Raw genomic sequence first — 17,364 nt, 5'->3', positions numbered from 1 at the left:
CAAGATAGATAAACATAATATGCCTGTAGAGGACCTAATGCAAGTCTGTGTAAGTTCTGTGATTGCTGATTCAGTCTCGGTAACCCCTCTGCTTAATTTATTCTATGGGCCACAATTTTCTGGAATCCTTGACCCCTCTGGATTCTACAATCTTTCCTCCCCTTCTTTTTCTACATTCCCCAAGCTCTGTCTAATGTTTGGCTGTGGGTCTTTGCATCTGTTTTCAGAAGCTGCTCAATGAAGGCTTTTTGATGACAGTTGGGCTAGGCAAGGATATATGAGTATAGCAGAAAATCATCAGGAATCATTTCATTGACTTTTTTCCCCAGTGGTATTTGCTTCAATCCTAGGTGTCTGGGCTATTCAGTCTTTAGTTCCTGTCCATCCAGGTAGTGTTGTACAAGGGCTCCCTAATGTGGCCTGTGCATCAAGTAGGACCAGCCACTGGCAGAGAACATCTCCTCAACTGCAAGCCACACAGACCAAACGGCCAGAGAGAAAACAGAAACCAAAAATCAAAATATCCATCCAACATAGACAAACTTGAAAATCACCATGTAGACCTATAATTCCTTAAACTAAAGGCATGGACACCAGGGTAAGAACGCAATCAGCATCCAAGGCATTAAGTAGGTCATCACTGGAACACAGATAATTTAATACAGCAAGAACTGAGAAACTACAGCAGCAGAGCAAAAGGACAAGAAAAAGAACTCAGAACCAATTTTATGAAGACAATATGTTTCCTTAAAGAGAAATTAAATAAAAATCCCTTAAAGAAATGAAGACAAAGACAAACAACACATATATACAGCAGTTACACATATATACACCCAACACACACAACACAAAAATACAGAGCACATACAAGCATAACACACACACATAAACACACACACAATAATAAATCTTAGTAAACCCACACTGTAACCTCTACTTCCTGCTTATTCTCCTCTCTCTTCTTTCCCATCTCCTTCCCTCCCCTTTTTCCTCCCCTTCTTCCTCCCTTCCCTCTCCCTTCCCTCTCCATTCACTATTGCTCCCTATTCTCTCTCTCTCTCTCTCTCTCTCTCTCTCTCTCTCTCTCTCTCTCTCTCTCTCGTCTAAAGAAATATTGTGACGCTTCACCTGACACCATAGTCCCTTCACTAAACCAGGTGAGACTAGAATGATATGTGTGAAGTTCAGACAGTGTTCTATTGGGCTTCTCCAACATAAACTGGTAAGTCACTGTAAACAAAGAAGGCAATGAGCATTATATAACCATCACTGATGCCTCATGTCCTCTACCTGTGCCAGACCTCTCCCTCCATTATATATAGCCTGCTTAAATCCAACATGGAGGCATGTAATTCCAGAATAGAACTTGAGAAAGCCCAGAAAAGTTCTGGACTTGGACCTTAACTAGGATTCCTACCAACTGCTTACTTTCATGCAGGCCAGGTACTCCCAGAATACAGAGGCTTGGCTCTTTTAAGACACAGTAGAACACTGAGTCTCCTAGGGATGTCAGGCCACCACATCAGCTGAAGACAGAAAAGCTGATTTGGAACCAGTAATGTAAATGCTAATAGGCAATCACCAGAGGAACAAATTTAAGAAAAATGAAATGTAAAATAAGATATTACATTAAAAATTGGTAAATGAAAAATAAGTAAATACACACACATAAAAAGTATAGTCTCTGAAGAAGAGAAAGAAGTGTTTTGAAAGATGCATAGATGCTAAAGAAAGTTAAAAAGAAAAAGAAACTAAAAAAATATAGTAATAGAAAGAAATATGAACTTTGAAAATAATAAACTGAAGTCTTCCAAGGTGGAGAGAAAAAATAGGTAAAAATGTTTTCTATATATGCATAGACAAAGAATTAAAAAACAAATGTCAAAAGGCAAAAAAATAGTTACCATATAATAAAATGAGGGAATAATTAATAAAAGAGTTAAATAAAATTAAGGAATAAGCCACATAAAGCTGGGAAACAGATCCATACAGGGTGTCAAATCCTATATAATGCTACCTTACATAGGTTAAAAATATAAACAGAAAATGAAACCTTAAATAATTTAATTTCAACCAGCTTAATGGCAGCTGTGGATCATTACAATTCTGGTCATTCACATTTTATTTTTAATAACCATATTGGCTATCTGTACACTCTCAGAAAAGCTTTAGAGTTATAAATAGAAATAAAGATTAGGCCCGCAGCAGCTCTCTGCTCCCAAACTCTGTGGGAGAGAGACCTCACCGCCTGGTCAGGTGGGCACTCCTGAGGCTGCAGAGCGGAGGAGACCACCAACACTGCCCACCCCTGCCCACATCCCTGGCCCAAGAGGAAACTGTATAAGGCCTCTGGGTTCCCGTAGGGGAGGGCCCATGAGCGGCAGGACCCCTGCACCTGAGACACCGCCGGAACCTGAAGGAAACAGACCAGATAAACAGTTCTCTGCACCCAAATCCCGTGGGAGGGAGAGCTAAACCTACAGAGAGGCAGACACGCATGGGAAACCTCTGCACTCTGCGCACATCCAGACGCCAGAGGAAAACACCAAACGCCATCTGGAACCCTGGTGCACGGAGGCTCCTGGAAAGAGCGGCGCAGATCTTCTCGGTTGCTGCCGCCACGGAGAGGACTTAGGCAGTACCCCACGAGCACACTTGAGCCTCGGAACCTCAGGTAGGACCAACTTTTCCCCTGCAAGTGACCTGCCTGGTGAACTCAAGACAAAGGCCCACAGGAACAGCTGAAGACCTGTAGAGAGGAAAAACTACATGCCCGAAAGCAGAACACTCTGTCCCCATAACTGGCTGAAAGAAAACAGGAAAACAGGTCTACAGCACTCCTGACACACAGGCTTATAGGACAGTATAGCCACTGTCAGATAGCAGAACAAAGTAACACTAGAGATAATCTGATGGCGAGAGGCAAGCCCAGGAACCCAAGCAACAGAAACCAAGACTACATGGCATCGTCGGAGCCCAATTCTCCCACCAAAATAAACATGGAATATCCAAACACACCAGAAAAGCAAGATCTAGTTTCAAAATCAATTTGATCATGATGCTGGAGGACTTCAAGAAAGACGTGAAGAACTCCCTTAGAGAACAAGTAGAAGCCTACAGCGAGGATTCGCAAAAATGCCTGAAAGAATTCCAGGAAAACATAAATAAACAAGTAGAAACACATAGAGAGAAGACACAAAAATCCCTGAAAGAAACCAGGAAAACACAATCAAACAGTTGAAGCAATTAAAAATGGAAATAGAAGCAATCAAGAAAGAACACATGGAAACAACCCTGGATATAGAAAATCAAAAGAAGAGAAAAGGAGCTGTAGATAGAAGCTTCACCAACAGAATACAAGAAATGGAAGACAGAATATCAGGAGCAGAAGATTCCCTGGAAATCATTGACTCAACTGTCAAAGATAATGTAAAGCAGAAAAAGCTACTGGTCCAAAACATACAAGAAATCCAGGAATCAATGAGAAGATCAAACCTAAGGATAATAGGTATAGAAGAGAGTGAAGACTCCCAGCTCAAAGGACCAGTAAATATCTTCAACAAAATCAGAGAAGAAAACTTCCCTAACCTAAAAAAAGAGATACCCATAGGCATAAAAGAAGCCTACAGAACTCCAAATAGATTGGACCAGAAAAGAAACACCTCCCATCACATAATAGTCAAAACACCAAACGCACAAAATAAAGAAAGAATATTAAAAGCAGTAACGGAAAAAGGTCAAGTAACATATAAAGGCAGACCTATCAGAATCACACCAGACTTTTCGCCACAAACTATGAAGGCCAGAAGATCCTGGACAGATGTCATACAGACCCTAAGAGAACACAAATGCCAGCCCAGGTTACTGTATCCTGCAAAACTCTCAATTAACATAGATGGAAAAACCAAGATATTCCATGACAAAACCAAATTTACACAATATCTTTCTACAAATCCAGCATTACAAAGGATAATAAAGGGTAAAGCCGAACATAAGGAGGCAAGCTATACCCTAGAAGAAGCAAGAAACTAATCGTCTTGGCAACAAAATAAAGAGAAGAAAAGCACACAAACATAAGCTCACATCCAAATATGAATATAACAGGAAGCAATAATCACTATTCCTTAATATCTCTCAACATCAAAGGCCTCAACTCCCCAATAAAAAGACATAGATTAACAAACTGGATACGCAACGAGGACCCTGCATTCTGCTGCCTACAGGAAACACACCTCAGAGACAAAGACAGACACTACCTCAGGGTGAAAGGCTGGAAAACAACTTTCCAAGCAAATGATCAGAAGAAGCAAGCTAGAGTAGCCATTCTAATATCAAATAAAATCAATTTTCAATTAAAAGTCATCAAAAAAGATAAGGAAGGACACTTCATATTCATCAAAGGAAAAATCCACCAAGATGAACTCTCAATCCTAAATATCTATGCCCCAAATACAAGGGCACCTACATACGTAAAAGAAACCTTACTAAAGCTCAAAACACACATTGCACCTCACACAATAATAGTGGGAGATTTCAACACCCCACTCTCATCAATGGACAGATCATGGAAACAGAAATTACACAGAGACGTAGACAGACTAAGAGAAGTCATGAGCCAAATGGACTTAACAGATATTTATAGAACATTCTATCCTAAAGCAAAAGGATATACCTTCTTCTCAGCTCCTCATGGTACTTTCTCCAAAATTGACCATATAGTTGGTCAAAAAACGGGCCTAAACAGGTACAGAAAGATAGAAATAATCCCATGCGTGCTATCAGACCATCATGGCCTAAAACTGGTCTTCAATAACAATAAGGGAAGAATGCCCACATATACATGGAAATTGAACAATGCTCTACTCTATGATAACCTAGTCAAGGAAGAAATAAAGAAAGAAATTAAAAACTTTTTAGAATTTAATGAAAATGAAGGTACAACATACTCAAACTTATGGGACACAATGAAAGCTGTGCTAAGAGGAAAACTCATAGCGCTGTGTGCCTGCAGAAAGAAACAGGAAAGAGCATATGTCAGCAGCTTGACAGCACACCTAAAAGCTCTAGAGCAAAAAGAAGCAAATACACCCACGAGGAGTAGAAGGCAGGAAATAATCAAACTCAGAGCTGAAATCAACCAAGTAGAAACAAAAAGGACCATAGAAAGAATCAACAGAACCAAAAGTTGGTTCTTTGAGAAAATCAACAAGATAGATAAACCCTTAGCCAGACCAACGAGAGGACCCAGAGAGTGTGTCCAAATTAACAAAATCAGAAATGAAAAGGGAGACATAACTACAGATTCAGAGGAAATTCAAAAAAATCATCAGATCTTACTATAAAAGCCTATATTCAACAAAACTTGAAAATCTACAGGAAATGGACAATTTCCTAGACAAATGTCAGGTACCGAAGTTAAATCAGGAACAGATAAACCAGATAAACAACCCCATAACTCCTAAGGAAATAGAAGCAGTCATTAAAGGTCTCCCAACCAAAAAGAGCCCAGGTCCAGATGGGTTTAGAGCAGAATTCTATCAAACCTTCATAGAAGACCTCATACCAATATTATCCAAACTATTCCACAAAATTGAAACAGATGTATCACTACCAAATTCCTTCTACGAAGCCACAATTACTCTTATACCTAAACCACACAAAGACCCAACAAAGAAAGAGAACTTCAGACCAATTTCCCTTATGAATATCGACGCAAAAATACTCAATAAAATTCTGGCAAACCGAATCCAAGAGCACATCAAAACAATCATCCACCATGATCAAGTAGGCTTCATCCCAGGCATGCAGGGATGGTTTAATATACGGAAAACCATCAACGTGATCCATTATATAAACAAACTGAAAGAACAAAACCACATGATCATTTCATTAGATGCTGAGAAAGCATTTGACAAAATTCAACACCCCTTCATGATAAAAGTCCTGGGAAGAATAGGAATTCAAGGCCCATACCTAAACATAGTAAAAGCCATATACAGCAAACCAGTTGCTAACATTCAACTAAATGGAGAGAAACTTGAAGCAATCCCACTAAAATCAGGGACTAGACAAGGCTGCCCACTCTCTCCCTACTTATTCAATATAGTTCTTGAAGTTCTAGCCAGAGCAATAAGACAACAAAAGGAAATCAAGGGGATACAGATCGGAAAAGAAGAAGTCAAAATATCACTATTTGCAGATGATATGATAGTATATTTAAGTGATCCCAAAAGTTCCACCAGAGAACTACTAAAGCTGATAAACAACTTCAGCAAAGTGGCTGGGTATAAAATTAACTCAAATAAATCAGTAGCCTTCCTCTACACAAAAGAGAAACAAGCCGAGAAAGAAATTAGGGAAACGACACCCTTCATAATAGACCCAAATAATATAAAGTACCTCGGAGTGACTTTAACCAAGCAAGTAAAAGATCTGTACAATAAGAACTTCAAGACACTGAAGAAAGAAATTGAAGAAGACCTCAGAAGATGGAAAGATCTCCCATGCTCATGGATTGGCAGGATTAATATAATAAAAATGGCCATTTTACCAAAAGCAATCTACAGATTCAATGCAATCCCCATCAAAATACCAATCCAATTCTTCAAAGAGTTAGAAAGAACAATTTGCAAATTCATCTGGAATAACAAAAAACCCAGGATAGCTAAAACTATCCTCAACAATAAAAGGACTTCAGGGGGAATCACTATCCCTGAACTCAAGCAGTATTACAGAGCAATAGTGATAAAAACTGCATGGTATTGGTACAGAGACAGACAGATAGACCAATGGAATAGAATTGAAGACCCAGAAATGAACCCACACACCTATGGTCACTTGATTTTTGACAAAGGAGCCAAAACCATCCAATGGAAAAAAGATAGTATTTTCAGCAAATGGTGCTGGTTCAACTGGAGGGCAACATGTAGAAGAATGCAGATCGATCCATCCTTATCACCCTGTACAAAGCTTAAGTCCAAGTGGATCAAGGACCTCCACATCAAACCAGACACACTCAAACTAATAGAAGAAAAACTAGGGAAGCATCTGGAACACATGGGCACTGGAAAAAATTTCCTGAACAAAACACCAATGGCTTATGCTCTAAGATCAAGAATCGACAAATGGGATCTCATAAAACTGCAAAGCTTCTGTAAGGCAAAGGACACTGTGGTTAGGACAAAACGGCAACCAACAGATTGGGAAAAGATCTTTACCAATCCTACAACAGATAGAGGCCTTATTTCCAAAATATACAAAGAACTCAAGAAGTTAGACCGCAGGGAAACAAATAACCCTATTAAAAAATGGGGTTCAGAGCTAAACAAAGAATTCACAGCTGAGGAATGCCGAATGGCTGAGAAACACCTAAAGAAATGTTCAACATCTTTAGTCATAAGGGAAATGCAAATCAAAACAACCCTGAGATTTCACCTCACACCAGTGCGATTGGCTAAGATCAAAAACTCAGGTGACAGCAGATGCTGGCGAGGATGTGGAGAAAGAGGAACACTCCTCCATTGTTGGTGGGATTGCAGACTGGTAAAACCATTCTGGAAATCAGTCTGGAGGTTCCTCAGAAAATTGGACATTGAACTGCCTGATGATCCAGCTATACCTCTCTTGGGCATATACCCAAAAGATGCCTCAACATATAAAAGAGACACGTGCTCCACTATGTTCATCGCAGCCTTATTTATAATAGCCAGAAGCTGGAAAGAACCCAGATGCCCTTCAACAGAGGAATGGATACAGAAAATGTGGTACATCTACACAATGGAATATTACTCAGCTATCAAAAACAACGAGTTTATGAAATTCGTAGGCAAATGGTTGGAACTGGAAAATATCATCCTGAGTGAGCTAACCCAATCACAGAAAGACATACATGGTATGCACTCATTGATAAGTGGCTATTAGCCCAAATGCTTGAATTACCCTAGATCCCTAGAACAAACGAAACTCAAGACGGATGATCAAAATGTGAATGCTTCACTCCTTCTTTAAATGAGGAAAAAGAATACCCTTGGCAGGGAAGGGAGAGGCAAAGATTAAAACAGAGACTGAAGGAACACCCATTCAGAGCCTGCCCCACATGTGGCCCATACATATACAGCCACCCAATTAGACAAGATGGATGAAGCAAAGAAGTGCAGACCGACAGGAGCCGGATGTAGATCGCTCCTGAGAGACACAGCCAGAATACAGCAAATATAGAGGCGAATGCCAGCAGCAAACCACTGAACTGAGAATAGGTCCCCTATTGAAGGAATCAGAGAAAGAACTGGAAGAGCTTGAAGGGGCTCGAGACCCCAAAAGTACAACAATGCCAAGCAACCAGAGCTTCCAGGGACTAAGCCACTACCTAAAGACTATACATGGACTGACCCTGGACTCTGACCCCATAGGTAGCAATGAATATCCTAGTAAGAGCACCAGTGGAAGGGGAAGCCCTGGGTCCTGCTAAGACTGAACCCACAGTGAACTAGTCTATGGGGGGAGGGCGGCAATTGGGGGAGGGTTGGGAGGGGAACACCCATAAGGAAGGGGAGGGGGGAGGGGGATGTTTGCCCGGAAACCGGGAAAGGGAATAACACTCGAAATGTATATAAGAAATACTCAAGTTAATAAAAAAAAAAAAAAAGAACTTCAAGACACTGAAGAAAGAAATTGCAGAAGACCTCAGAAGATGGAAAGATCTCCCATGCTCATGGATTGGCAGGATTAATATAATAAAAATGGCCATTTTACCAAAAGCAATCTACAGATTCAATGCAATCCCCATCAAAATACCAATCCAATTCTTCAAAGAGTTAGAAAGAACAATTTGCAAATTCATCTGGAATAACAAAAAACCCAGGATAGCTAAAACTATCCTCAACAATAAAAGGACTTCAGGGGGAATCACTATCCCTGAACTCAAGCAGTATTACAGAGCAATAGTGATAAAAACTGCATGGTATTGGTACAGAGACAGACAGATAGACCAATGGAATAGAATTGAAGACCCAGAAATGAACCCACACACCTATGGTCACTTGATTTTTGACAAAGGAGCCAAAACCATCCAATGGAAAAAAGATAGCATTTTCAGCAAATGGTGCTGGTTCAACTGGAGGTCAACATGTAGAAGAATGCAGATTGATCCATGCTTATCACCCTGTACAAAGCCTAAGTCCAAGTGGATCAAGGACCTCCACATCAAACCTGATACACTCAAACTAATAGAAGAAAAACTAGGGAAGCATCTGGAACACATGGGCACTGGAAAAAATTTCCTGAACAAAACACCAATGGCTTATGCTCTAAGATCAAGAATCGACAAATGGGATCTCATAAAACTGCAAAGCTTATGTAAGGCAAAGGACACTGTGGTTAGGACAAATCGGCAACCAACAGATTTGGAAAAGATCTTTACCAATCCTACAACAGATAGAGGGCTTATATCCAAAATATACAAAGAACTCAAGAAGTTAGACCGCAGGGAGACAAATAACCCTATTAAAAAATGGGGTTCAGAGCTAAACAAAGAATTCACAGCTGAGGAATGCTGAATGGCTGAGAAACACCTAAAGAAATGTTCAACATCTTTAGTCATAAGGGAAATGCAAATCAAAACAACCCTGAGATTTCACCTCACACCAGTAAGAATGGCTAAGATCAAAAACTCAGGTGACAGCAGATGCTGGCGAGGATGCGGAGAAAGAGGAACACTCCTCCATTGTTGGTGGGATTGCAGAATGGTACAACCATTCTGGAAATCAGTCTGGAGGTTCCTCAGAAAATTGGACATTGAACTGCCTGAGGATCCAGCTATACCTCTCTTGGGCATATACCCAAAAGATGCCCCAACATATAAAAAAGACACGTGCTCCACTATGTTCATCGCAGCCTTATTTATAATAGCCAGAAGCTGGAAAGAACCCAGATGCCCTTCAACAGAGGAATGGATACAGAAAATGTGGTACATCTACACAATGGAATATTACTCAGCTATCAAAAACAACGAGTTTATGAAATTCGTAGGCAAATGGTTGGAACTGGAAAATATCATCCTGAGTGAGCTAACCCAATCACAGAACGACATACATGGTATGCACTCACTGATAAGTGGCTATTAGCCCAAATGCTTGAATTACCCTAGATGCCTAGAACAAATGAAACTCAAGACGGATGATCAAAATGTGAATGCTTCACTCCTTCTCTAAAAGGGGAACAAGAATACCCTTGGCAGGGAAGAGAGAGGCAAAGATTAAACAGAGACTGAAGGAACTCCCATTCAGAGCCTGCCCCACATGTGGCCCATACATATACAGCCACCCAATTAGACAAGATGGATGAAGCAAAGAAGTGCAGGCTGACAGGAGCCGGATGTAGATCGCTCCTGAGAGACACAGCCAGAATACAGCAAATACAGAGGCAAATGCCAACAGCAAACCACTGAACTGAGAATAGGACCCGCATTGAAGGAATCAGAGAAAGAACTGGAAGAGCTTGAAGAGGCTCGAGACCCCATGTGTACAACAATGCCAAGCAACCAGAGCTTCCAGGGATCAAGCCACTACCTAAAGACTATACATGGACTGACCCTGGACTCTGACCTCATAGGTAGCAATGAATATCCTGGTAAGAGCACCAGTGGAAGGGGAAGCCCTGGGTCCTGCTAAGACTGAACCCCCAATGAACTAGACTGTTGGGGGGAGGGCGGCAATGGGGGGAGGGTTGGGAGGGGAACACCCATAAGGAAGGGGAGGGGGGAGGGGGATGTTTGCCCGGAAACCAAAGAATTATTATTAAGTATTAAATAAATAAAAAAACTGAAAAAAAATTCAAATAAATCTTTAAAAGTAAAAAAAAAAGAAATAAAGATTAACTGATACAGTGGAACTAAGACAAGAGCCTACAGTGTTATCATATAATGAAATTAAAGAAGGTCTTATCCAGTTACTTTTTGAAAATAACAGCAGACCATATACATCCCCAAGATTATGAAGAATTTGGATGGCACCCCATGGACATGTTAGATTTAAAACATTTAAGGATATGATATGCTTTCACCATGTGTGAAGCAGCCATTACATTCTTGGGTGGCTCAATAAATCACATCTCTTAGATGGTATTAAACAAAACAGAGTTTGTGAACACACACATTTTTTGGACTGAAGCAAGGGATATATAGTTTTGGAGAAGGAGTTAGGAGTATCCAGGGTGAGCAAAGGTCACTAGCTGAAAGCTAAGGTACTTAGCATTCCAGGAATCTCAGGTGCTTGCTGAATGAGCTTGGGGTGAAGAACAGATAAGGAGAATGGACCTGAAATTCCTTATTGGATCGCTGACATTATGACATTACTCAAGTAATGTATTCTTAGCACAAAAATGACCAGACACCAATGAAGACAAGACAGTTAGCCCAGGTGATCTAACCTCGTGGACTGCCTATATCCTCAAAAATGGCATCCAGGACAATTTCAGAACACCTAGCTAAGATGGTCCAGGCTCAAATTGTTCCAGACAGGACTTCAGTTAAGCTCTGCAGTATTCCATCACACAGAAACTGGACAGTAAATTACACAACAGGTTTCCCAGGACTTATTTCAAGTTTCTTAAGAGGAGCAAGTGGCTGTTAATATTCTTGGTCAAGGAGTAAACACAGAAAAGAAGGTTATATTCAGGGGTTTCTTTCTTTCTTTCATTTTTGCCATTTTCTTCTTTACTTCTATCTAATAGTAAGGAAAAAGAGGGGAAAGGAGAATAAAAGAGGGGAGAATATAGAAAGGTGAGATAAAATATAAATCATTGACTCTACTTCATACTTAACAGCGTCTAGTCAAATATTGTACATTGGTGTGGAATTTTTATAAATAGAAATTGAAGGTTATATTTTTCTACACTATACTGTATATATGTTCCAACTCTTCATTAAGGTATTGGTCTTTGAGCCAAGATCAGAGGGTATGAATATTCCTGCTTGCAAGTATTCAGAGACCATCTTCAGCTGAAAGGTTCAGGTCCTGAGACCAGGAAGGGGTGCCAGCGAAAGTGAAGACACTGAGCTCCTGTCAACTTTCTAGCATGGAGCCCCAAATAGCTCCAATTTTATGTATTTTATGTTGTTATACAATCATAATCCTGTGATGTCACTGGTTATTTTATTAAAAGAAATCATAACATCAGCATTAAAAAAGCCCCATCAATATAAAAAGCCCTCAATTTTTTTCCTCCTTCCCCTTCCCACTGGGTAAATCACCCCCTAACCTTACTTTGAGCTGCAAAGTACAATTTCAGCAAGCCAAAATTAAATGTTTAGCCAAGTATGTCCTATAGACAGCTGGTAACAAATGAAGTTACACAAGGTGAGAGACAGATTAAACATTCATGAGTATAAATCTAGTTATCAGATAGTTAATCCTCTTTCACAATACCATTTTTAATTGTGGACAGAGAAGTGTTCCTTGTACCAAGCAAATTTTTCTGACATGTACCTATCAATTCCTGATATCATCTTTCTAAAAACTGTTTTCAAGCCCCTATTGATCAGACATAAGTTCGCTATTTACTAAGACTCTGTTGATCAGACATAGCTTCCCCCATTTTAAGTCTCTTGTTCAGTCACAGCTTCCTCATTTGATATCTCTGTTGATCAGACACAGCTTCCTCAGAACAGCTATGCAAGCAGGACACACTGTTTTCTATAGCAGTCACAGGCTTACTCACTGTGGCTGTAGCAGTTTCTCTAGGGACATGATAACATGCCCCAAAATACCCATGTTTAAAGATTACATCTGGAAAATAAACACATGCAAAAGTAGGACAGGAGAGTTTTACCCCTCAAAAGGTTATTGAGAAAAAATGTAGATTCATCCACAGAGCTTTCAGCATGAGTGATCCCAGCCTTGCCTAAGACCAACAAAGTAAAAGAAAATATTGCTATGAGCACAGACAGAATAGTAAGAGCAAGGAGAGCACAGGTAATTCTTGAGTTTTATTCTTTTGTTAGGTATTGTAATGCTAAATTCTGGCCACAAAAGGTCTGGTTGCCAACAGGAGGCAACAGGATCTACATGTAGACCCAAATGACACTATGTGACATTATCTCTCAAGTTATTCCTCATTCATGAATAAAGATGCTAACATCCTATAGCTAAGCAGAATTGAGACAGGCAGGGTTTGGGGGTCTGAGGAGAACCATGAAGAGGAAGAAGGTGGGGAAAAGAGAAAGGTGAAGCATGAAAAGATAGCCATGATGGCTGGCCAAATTGAGATAAGAGAGGTCCAAATGGAACATCACAAGTTATAAGTCAGGGCTATTGACAAGGAAGTAGACATAATAGCATACAGGATGAATATCTGCCCAGCCCTAGTACTGATGAAGGCTTATTATAAATATAAAGGTTATATGTCCTTTATCTTTGAACTTAATGATCAAAGGCAGGGTATAAACCCCCAATTGAGATTAAATACTTTCTACAGCAGGTCATCCCCAAGTGGGAAGCATTTTCCATGAGCCTTGCCACCATAGAGTTCCATCACTGAAGCATTCAGATTCTGTTCCCAGGGCTGGGGATTTAGCTCAGTGGTAGAGCGCTTGCCTAGCAAGCCCAAGGCCCTGGGTTCGGTCCCCAGCTCCGAAAAAAAGAAAAAAGAAAAGAAAAAAAAAGTTGTGTGGCTGTTTCTCAGATTCTGTTCCCTGAAGATTCTGCATGGCCACCACCACAGTTTGGAATAAATTAAACATGAAGACTTCTATCTGGGGTGGATTTGATCAAAATACGTTGTATATAAATATGTAAGTTTCAAAGATCCAATAAAAATACTTCTACGTTAACATTTTGTTCATGAGTATGCACGCTAAACTATCAACAAACATGGGCTTTATTACTACTTTAAGCAAATGTTTCTAGTTCATGGTTTGGGTCCTGAACTTTGGTTCCACAAACAGCAAAATAACTATCCTTAATGACCACAATCCACACCCTTAAGCTTGGCTGTGCTAATTAAGCCAGATTGCACTTCAGTGAGAAGATGTCTTTGGATTGCAGAGCAGACTGCAGACATGAAGGACTTGGGGTAAGTCACTTCCTCTCCTTAGACTATGTGGTAACTACTGTGATAATTCTCATACCAAATACAGAAGCAGACTGTAGACTGCAAAGAACATCACCAAAACGTTTCACAGAATAGACTACAGAGGGTGCTTTACATGAGGATCAAAGAGGCAGAAATATTTTATTTCTTCAATCATCATTATTTTATTTGGTTACTTTCCCTCTTGTATTGAGGAAAAATCCCATATGAATCAGACTCTGACCTGTCAACAATGAAACATCAATTGAATTTGCATTCCCAATATGGAGGTGTTGTGAGAAGAAACTGTGATTAAAGGAAGGCACTATCTAAGATGATGGTTATAAATAACATGTGCTAAGACAGCTGGTCAAGGAACCTTAGACAACTCTGTGGTCAAAAGGTGGGGAAAAGAACAACAAGGAAAAGAAGTTGAGAAAAGCATGACACTGCATGTAAGGATGGAACAGATAATGTGGTTAAAAGAAAACCCTCGGTCTGGTGATGATATTGCATCCTTTTATTTCCAGTACTTGAAAGATGGAGGCAGTAGGATCGCAGTGAGTTCAGCATCAGGACCATGGAGAGAATTTCAGGATAGCAACAGACTACACAGAGAAACTATCTTAGAAACTCAAAACAAAACAAAAGAGCCCCTATGAATCTCTGTAGAAGAGACCAGACAGTGTCCAAAAGGGACAACAGTCAGTGAAGAACTTACCCACACAGCTGATGATGAAACAGGTGCTGAGGAGTAACATGGAAATCACAGCAGCTGACCAGAGTCTCAGAATCCAGCAGACTTCCTTCCTTGTCAGATAGCAAGCAGATATACTCACCATAGGACCAAAAGCTTAGAGCAATCGACAATCAGAAAAACTGCTCGGAATATTTCCAAAGAAGCTGTAAATAGTTGCCAAAGATCTAGAGTATATGTTAAAGACAGCTATAAAACACACACACACACACACACACACACACACACACACACACACACACACACACACACACGGGTTGGGGATTTAGCTCAGTGGTAGAGCGCTTGCCTAGGAAGCGCAAGGCCCTGGGTTCGGTCCCCAGCTCCGGAAAACACACACACACACACACACACACACACACGTACACACACACACACACACACACACACACACACACACACACTCCAGAAACATTTCACCCTCAGGCACCTGAAATTTTTATACCCTTTTACTTCTATCTTAAGTGTCACATTTTTCCATCGATATCCTATCTTTTTATATACCTCTTCAATATTTGGTTTCTTATTTGTTCATAGTTCCTGTCTCTGAGGTATTATACTTCCTTCAAACCCCTGTGGCTCTGCTGTCTTGATCCACTCCATCACTTCAGACTGCCAACTTGTCTGTGTCATTAGCCCAGTCACCTTCTCACTATATCACATACTCCCAGTCTCTCCCTGTACCAAAGATTGCCCATCTCACCTTGGGGCAGTTTTTCCTGTATCATTATTGAGGTGTATATTCAAAAGGTCAAGGATTTCTTCTATATGTCTCTCTGAGGTATGACGCAGGAACCTGGCTCTTTTCAAAAGGCCAGAGCTCAGAGTCAAGTGTCTCATGCTCTAGAGATGGCCAATGTTGTATAGATAGAAGTCACAGTTTATACTTCTCTCTAATGGTTTAAGGACATCAGAAAGAGGAAATTGAGAAACATACCTGAAATTTTTCCTGAAAACTCTCAGAGGAAGGTTCTCATAACTTGTTCAGTTACTAGTGTAGAAATATCTTCTACCTCAAAATAAATTTATCTGTAAACCGTATTTACATTCATTGTTCTTTACAAAATTTTATGTGGTTTATTTATTTTGTAAAAGACTTAACTCATAAAGTAAACAGGGTTCTAGGAAACAATAAAAGTTTGAGCGGCTAGAACTTAGATGTTATGAGTTAATGCAGTAAACAATAATAAGTCCATGGATGGTGGGAGAGGGTAAAGTGGTTGGGAGACTTGCAAGCATGAGGACCCGAGACTAATGCTCAGAACCAGCCTAAAAAGATCATGTGTGCAGATACATGCTTGAAATGCCAACATTGGAGAGTAGAGACAGGTGGGTCACTGGAAGCTTCTTGTTCAGCCTAATTGATATTCTCCAAATCCACAAGAGATCCTACCTCAAAGGCAGTAGATAGTGTTCCTGGGACCTACATCTGAGATTGTCCTTAAATGGAAATAAAAGGAAGACATGACTAGGTGGGGATATATAAAACCAGAGGCATCTGGATTGTTCCAGAATGAACCAGACCATTGCTGGGTGGTAGGAGGGCACAGGAATTAAGGGTGAAAAGGCCAGGAGTGAGCAAAGAGACCAGGAGAACCAAAAGAACTAAGTAACAAAATGTCTGTGTAATGTAGGGAAGAGAAGCTGAGGTCTAGCCTAGTACTTGAAGTGGAGAGTACAGGGTAGAGGCAGGCTATGCCAGTCAGAATGTCTCTGTAACAGGAACTGCCATTGCTGAGACAGGCTGCTGAACAGTCTGCATTAATATGTTAATAGGCACCTCAGTTAGCTGTTTGTTCTGAGTTGGAGACCTAGCAGTCCTCACGCCTTCACACACTGGTGGACCTGCACACACATGAACATGTACACATGAACATACATACATTTTTAAATGTATATATACTTCTCAGTTATCTTTGCAATCCACCATTGCATTCTTTGAAAACAAGAGATTGATTTGTGGACTGTTTTCTTTTTTTTTTTTTTTTTATTAACTTGAGTATTTCTTATATACATTTCGAGTGTTATTCCCTTTCCCGGTTTCCGGGCAAACATCCCCCTCCCCCCTCCCCTTCCTTATGGGTGTTCCCCTCCCAACCCACCCCCCATTGCCACCCTCCCCCCATAGACTAGTTCACGGGGGGTTCAGTCTTAGCAGGACCCAGGGCTTCCCCTTCCACTGGTGCTCTTACTAGGATATTCATTGCTACCTATGGGGTCAGAGTCCAGGGTCAGTCCATGTATAGTCTTTAGGTAGTGGCTTAGTCCCTGGAAGCTCTGGTTGCTTGACATTGTTGTACTTTTGGGGTCTCGAGCCCCTTCAAGCTCTTCCAGTTCTTTCTCTGATTCCTTCAATAGGGGACCTATTCTCAGTTCAGTGGTTTGCTGCTGGCATTCGCCTCTGTATTTGCTGTATTCTGGCTGTGTCTCTCAGGAGCGATCTACATCCGGCTCCTGTCGGTCTGCACTTCTTTGCTTCATCCATCTTGTCTAATTGGGTGGCTGTATATGTATGGGCCACATGTGGGGCAGGCTCTGAATGG

General features: G+C 40.6%; 1 protein-coding gene across 1 annotated transcript in view; it reads right to left on the bottom strand.

The window, feature by feature from the left end:
- Window positions 1–15,549, bottom strand: part of Clec4a (C-type lectin domain family 4, member A) — a 93,767-nt gene extending 78,218 nt beyond the window's left edge. The window contains exons 1-3 of the mRNA XM_039108012.1: window positions 15,516–15,549; window positions 14,786–14,866; window positions 1,129–1,230 (exon numbers count right to left, since the gene is read on the bottom strand). Coding sequence (XP_038963940.1) covers window positions 1,129–1,230; window positions 14,786–14,866; window positions 15,516–15,549 — 217 coding nt within the window. The remainder of the gene's footprint in view (window positions 1–1,128; window positions 1,231–14,785; window positions 14,867–15,515) is intronic.
- Between the last annotated feature and the right edge of the window lie 1,815 nt (window positions 15,550–17,364).

The sequence above is a fragment of the Rattus norvegicus genome, chromosome 4 (assembly GCF_036323735.1).
Source record: "Rattus norvegicus strain BN/NHsdMcwi chromosome 4, GRCr8, whole genome shotgun sequence".
In the NCBI taxonomy this organism is placed as follows: domain Eukaryota; kingdom Metazoa; phylum Chordata; class Mammalia; order Rodentia; family Muridae; genus Rattus; species Rattus norvegicus.
This window is presented reverse-complemented; position numbering and strand designations above follow the sequence as displayed.